The sequence below is a fragment of the Danio rerio genome, chromosome 3 (assembly GCF_052040795.2).
Source record: "Danio rerio strain M-AB ecotype USA chromosome 3, GRCz13ab, whole genome shotgun sequence".
NCBI classification, from domain to species: Eukaryota; Metazoa; Chordata; class Actinopteri; order Cypriniformes; family Danionidae; genus Danio; species Danio rerio.
The window spans coordinates 12,806,433-12,812,500 of record NC_141023.1 but is presented as its reverse complement, the minus strand read 5'-3'; the positions used below and the strand labels follow the sequence as shown (position 1 = coordinate 12,812,500).

General features: G+C 37.0%; 2 protein-coding genes across 2 annotated transcripts in view; both read right to left on the bottom strand.

Moving 5' to 3' along the window:
* Positions 1-6,014, bottom strand: part of hspbp1 (HSPA (heat shock 70kDa) binding protein, cytoplasmic cochaperone 1) — an 18,543-nt gene extending 12,529 nt beyond the window's left edge. The window contains exons 1-2 of the mRNA NM_200075.2: positions 5,823-6,014; positions 3,348-3,467 (exon numbers count right to left, since the gene is read on the bottom strand). Of these exons, the coding sequence (NP_956369.2) occupies positions 3,348-3,467 (120 nt within the window). The 5' untranslated portion in view covers positions 5,823-6,014. The remainder of the gene's footprint in view (positions 1-3,347; positions 3,468-5,822) is intronic.
* dnaaf5 (dynein axonemal assembly factor 5) overlaps positions 1-6,068 on the bottom strand; it is a 571,499-nt gene that overhangs the window by 90,412 nt on the left and 475,019 nt on the right. The window lies entirely within an intron of this gene.

Genomic DNA, 6,068 nt, shown 5'->3' with positions numbered 1-6,068 from the left:
ATCAGCTGAAAAAGCACTGGTTATTCAGCAATGAATCAGAGTGGTAGATCAAAAACTGAAGTGACGTGTTCAACTAAAGAAATAACAAAGAAGCTGAGTGTAATTTTGTTACATTTCTCTTATAATTCGAAAATGATTTGTATTATTAAATTCTTAGACATAGTAGAATCTCTCCATTTTGAGAGACTTTTACTGTTATAATTGTACTAAACACTGCTTTGTTTAAACTCTCGCATGAACCAGAAGCTGTGACTTCATATTTTAACATTAGAAACTTTCATTAGACATGGACTTTTAATTGAAATTATAACCTATCAAATGCACTTAGCTTATCATCTCATTATGTAAATGCGTCTGCATAATTTCTTTTATCTATTTCCAAGTCTTTCATTGTTTATTCCATGCTAGACTCTATTAAACAGGACAAAGAGAGACTATCAACTACTAATATTCCTTTTTGTTTCGACAAATGTCTCATTAAAAAAAATCTACAAACTCAAAAACTAATAAAAGTTGTTCACTGATGGGGTGATCCGAGTAAACATTGATGATTTATGTGGATTTTACAACCGATTAATAATATAGCCATACATACAATACTGTATACATAGATATATACACTAGATGTCGCCTGGCCTATTGTTGTCTATTGGACGGAATGCGTCAATAGCGCCGCCATCTTGCTACAGGGTAGTGCTCCTTTGAAATGAATGCGGGACCAAGGTACAGTGGAGGACTGTGGCCATGCAAAGCCAGAGATATACACATAAACACATATATCTATGATCGGGAGTTTTTCTGGATGTTAGTATGTAATTTTTTTTCTAATTACGAAAATTTTAATTTTACATCACTTTTCTACATTGATAAATCAGCACACGGGCATTCCTGACAAAAAGCTTGTGTTTCTGTGTACAGAAATGTACTATTCACCCTCCCTGTTAAATTTAATCAAATCTGTGTCCTGAAACACGGCTCCTCTGCTTTCACTTCTCATACTGACGGAGAGAGCGATTCGTTTGTGAATGAATCCCCCGATCTCTTTCACTAACGTTAGGCGACAATAATACAAGTTTCTGGCTGCGCAGCATCTCGTTGTCATATTTCTTTTGCATTGTTTGCTGATTTTATTCAACAAAACTAGCATAAGCCGAGTGTTTAGTGCGAGTTGGAGCTGCTTTGCCGTATGGTGAATTCAGTAAGTGACTGTTATCATCAATAACGTTACCCGATTAGCACAAAAGTTCAGAACATACAAAAACAGAAAAAACATAATATTACCTATGAAATGTTCTGCCTTTGTGCTTTTTTTTCTTTGTTTGCTCGTTACTACACCCGTAGACAGCGCTAGAGTCCCGCATCTTCACGTAATAACACTGTCTTGACTAGTGCGGTTGAATGACATTTGTCCTGGGAGCACTGTACCAATGTGGCGGCGCTATTGACGCATGCTCAGGGTCCCTATGCCATATCTAGCGTATATATCTATGTACTGTATATAGTAAAATACTGTACATGCATCTGGCAAAATTGCATATTCTTAGTATTTATTTTAATTTCTTTATTATCTGTGTCTTTATCCTGTCACAGGCATTCTGTTGCACTGTGGAAACCTCTGTCATGAAAACAAATCCTCATATGGTGTGAACATATCTGGCTATAAAGCTCTTTCTGATTCCGATCAATTCAGCTGTTCACTTTTTTAAATGTTTTAAAACAGATGATGATGATGCACCAATTTGATATGCGCTCTAAACTACTTTTTGTTTAAAACAAAAGATTCCTAAAATTTTCAAAGCGTCGTGACGAAGTGTTTCGAAATCAGCCACCACTGATTTGTGCTACTGTAGGATGGTTCATTATCAGTAGGAATCTGTGGACACTTTTTGCTATTTCTGCCAAGGAATTCTTTATATAATCTACAGATTTAAGCAGAATGATTTTGGAAGTATTGTAACTAAAAACTTAGTATATGACATACAAAGTAATACCTTTTTAACTTTTATTTAATATTTACAATGCAAATCTATTTAGATACACTTATTTGATAAACAAAGCAAGACTCTAATATAATACATCTACTAAAAGACAGAAAATATTACTTAACAATCTGTATTGTAAAAAAATTAATTGAAAAAAACATTTTCATATTACTCAATATTATTACTGAATTAATTTAAAAACTGAATAAATATAAATTTACACACATTTGCACAAGTAAATAAATACACTCAATTAGAGGTCTGCCGCGGGACCCGACCAGCTTTCTGCGGCGCGGGAATAAATTTCCGAATAAAGCACGGGAGCGGTCGGTAACGGGTTTAATTTGGGGCGGGAGTGGGCCGTCTAACAATATCGCTCCCAACTCCCGAGCGAGCACGCGTATGTATGTGTGTAAATGAAATAGCGCCGCGATGCTGTGTTTTGCTTGTTTATTGCTGTGTTTGTGTGTGTGTGTGTGTGTGTGTGTGTGCACGCGCGCAATTGAGAGAGAGAGGTGTGTGTGTGTGTGTGTGTGTGTGTGTGTGTGTGTGTGTGTGTGTGAGTGAGTGAATGACAGAGAGAGAGTTTTGCCTGTGTGTGTGCTTGGTGCTTATGTGTGTGTGTGTGTGTGTGTGTGTGTGTGTGTGTGTGTGTGTGTGTGTTTGTGTAATATCAGGACACAAATCTGTAAAATGTCATGGGTATGACACAGGCGTTACAAAAAGGAGGTGAAATATGAGGACATTGGTGACGTCCTCATTTCTCAAAATGCTAATAAATCCTAAAGAATGAGTTTAATCAGAGAGTAAAGCTGCACACAGTCTCCTGTGATGGTAGGGTTTAGGGGTGGGGTGAGGGCAATATAATATACGGTTTGGGCTGCATAAAATGAATGGAAACCTATGTAATGTCCCCACTTTTTACAAAAACAAACATATGTGTGTTAGTGCGCGCGCGCGAATGAGAGAGAGAGAAAGAGAGAAAGAGAGAGAGAGAGAGAGAGAAAGTGAGAGAGCTTTGTCTGTGTCTGTGTGCTTGTTGCTTATGTGTGTGTGTGTGTGTGTGTGTGTGTGTGTTTATACAGACAGCTTGTTATAGGCTGTCTGGACTCTGTATAGCTGGGTGGTTTTTGGTTTTGTTCCTCCCCCCGCTCTTTAGCGGGATCGGATGCGGCGGGTGGAAAACGGGGCAGGGCGGGAAGCGGGACAACAAATGCTGAATGTAAACGGGAGCGGTCGGGTTCGGGCGGGAGCGAGATTCAAAATTTAGTCCCGCGCAGATCTCTAAACTCAATGACGAGCTAAAAATCAGTGTATTTCTGCGTGCACAGATTCCGTGTGGGCCTAATTATAAGCGTTTCTCACCTCTTGTGTCATGGGTTCTAGCGGAGATGGACCGTCAGAAGCAGAACCGGCCTCCACTGCCATCTGAAGAACACCTTGCAGATTACGAGGGTGATGCCGGTTACCTCTGCCTTCAGCCATCTATAGAGAAGAACACACAGATATTCTGACATTTAATCTATCAATGCTTGCATTGCATCTGGAAATTATTCTTAGCGCTTCTCTTTTTCCACATTTTTTATGTTACACCCTTATTCAGCAGGCTTCCGTCTGGCCACTCCATCATACAGGCCTGATTGGTGGATTGCTGCACAGATGGTTGTCCTTCTGTAAGGTTCTCCTCTCTCCACACAAGAATGCTGGAGCTCAGACAGAGTGACCATAAGGTTACTGATCACCTCCCTGGCTGAGGCCATTCTCCCCGATCACTCAGCTTAGATGGCCGGCCAGCTCTAGAAAGAGTTCTGGTGGTTCCAAACATCTTCCACTTACGGATGATGGAGGCTGCTGTGTTCATTGGAACTTTCCTCAGCCTTGTGCCTCAAGACAATCCTGTCTCGGAGGTCTACAGACAATTCCTTTGTCTTCATGGCTCGGTCTTTTTTTGGCATGCACTGTCAACCCATAGACATGTGTGTGCCTTTTCAAATCATGTTCAATCAACTGAATTGACCACAGGTGAACTCCAATTAAGCTGCTGAAACAGCTCAAGAATGATCAATGGAAACAGAATGTACCTGAGCTCAATTTAGAGCTTCACGACAAAGGCTGTGAATACTTATGTACATGTGACTTTTCAGCTTTTTTATTCTAAATAAATTTGCAACAATTTCTAAATCTCTTTTTCACATAGTCATTATGAGGGATTGTGTGTAGAATTTTGAGAAAATAAATTAATTTAATCCATTTTGGAATAAGACTGTAACATAAAAAATGTGGAAAAATTGAAGCGATATGAATACTTTTCGGATGCACTGTAAGTATACTTAATAAATGCATTTTGATTTAGGCAAGAATGGCTAAAGCTTGTCAAATCTGCTTTAAAATTAGCTATTTTTTTTATTTGAAAAAATAAAAGAGGGATGGAACATAGTGTAGCTCCTCCCCTTTTAAAAAACAGCCAATAGCATTTCATTTTTACCACAGCTCTGCCAGTGTGAGTGGTTGAGCTCAACCGCATCAAATGAAAAGCAAATGAGAAGCGTCTTGAAGGGGGGGCAAGGCATGTCATTTGCTAGAGAGCATTTGATTGGTCAGAAGATTTGATGAGAAACTGAAGTATAAGCTGATGTAAAAAAAAAAAATCTATTCAGGCGGAAGTGACAAACTGCAAGCTTTGTATTTTTATATTTTTTTTATATCTTCTAAGTGTAAATTTTGTCATTGTTGTGGAGCACACTAGCCTATAGATTTCCTTAAATATAACAGACTGAAACTAAAAAAAAAATATTTTAATATCACAGGACCTTTACTACAAATTTTAATTTTTGATATGTATAATGTCTTGTATATCACGTATATACACATACTACAGAATAATCAGTTTAAGTAATTTATTTAACTTTCACAAATTGTCACCGATTATGTTCTGTAAAAGATTTTCTTATTTTAATTAAACAAGTTATTTCAGATTTTATACATATATACACACACTTATTTTTTTCAACACAGATAATATATTTTAAGCAATATTATAGATATTGCCGCAGATATATTTTGCCCATAATTATTTCCCTTAGATAAATATTATTTAGATATTGACAGATTTTGTTTTGACACATTTGTTCACTGATTTAATTTCACTTAAAGATACTTTACAACAAGTCATTCCTTTTTTTATTAATTTAACAGATATTACCATAGACAACACCTTTTCTTTCTTTTACTTTTCTCCAGCACTTCTAGATGTACATTATCCAGCATTATGCTTTAACCATGGTATATTTTCTTGTTTTGATTTAAATTAGCCTAAAGCAATCTCAGATCCTGCTTTACCATCATTAACGTATGTCTTTTTTCATTTACTGATAAACAGTCACAGATTGAGATGTGTGGCATATTTTGTTCACTTACATACTGTGTTATCACAGATTTTGACATTTATTACCTATATTTCAAAGTCAAAGTCAGATTTATTGTCAATTCAGCCACATGTACAGGACATATAGAGAATCGAAATTACGTTATTCTCAGACACTAGGTGCCTAACATATAATATTACAATAAAAAAGTAGAGTTAAGAAAAATTTTAATTTACAATGTATACAATTGTGCATAAAATGTGGTCTAAAATTTTTCAAATATATACACATCACATTAAGGTATCTTACTTTGATTTCACTATCAGATGTCATTACAGATCATTTTATTGGCATATTAACTTATTTTTATTACCCAACTCACACATCCAATACATGAAAACGCAAAGAAACTGAAGCACGCGCTAACTTACTTCATGTACAAAATGTAAACACGAGTTAGACAAACAAGACTTACCTTTTTAAATGCTGTGTGTCCGATTTAGCAGTAGTAGCAGACGTTACTTGGACGTGTGTCAAGTTTCCCCGCAGTGTAAATAATGTTACACTTGAGTTCAGTTCAGCTCCGTTATTATAAACACACCACTGCGGATCCAGAAGCTTCCAGATTCTACCTGCTGCTAGACAGCGGCGCGCGTGCACATGCCGTCGATGTGATATGACGTCATGAATTTTACCGTAATGATTATATGCCATCCTCGCA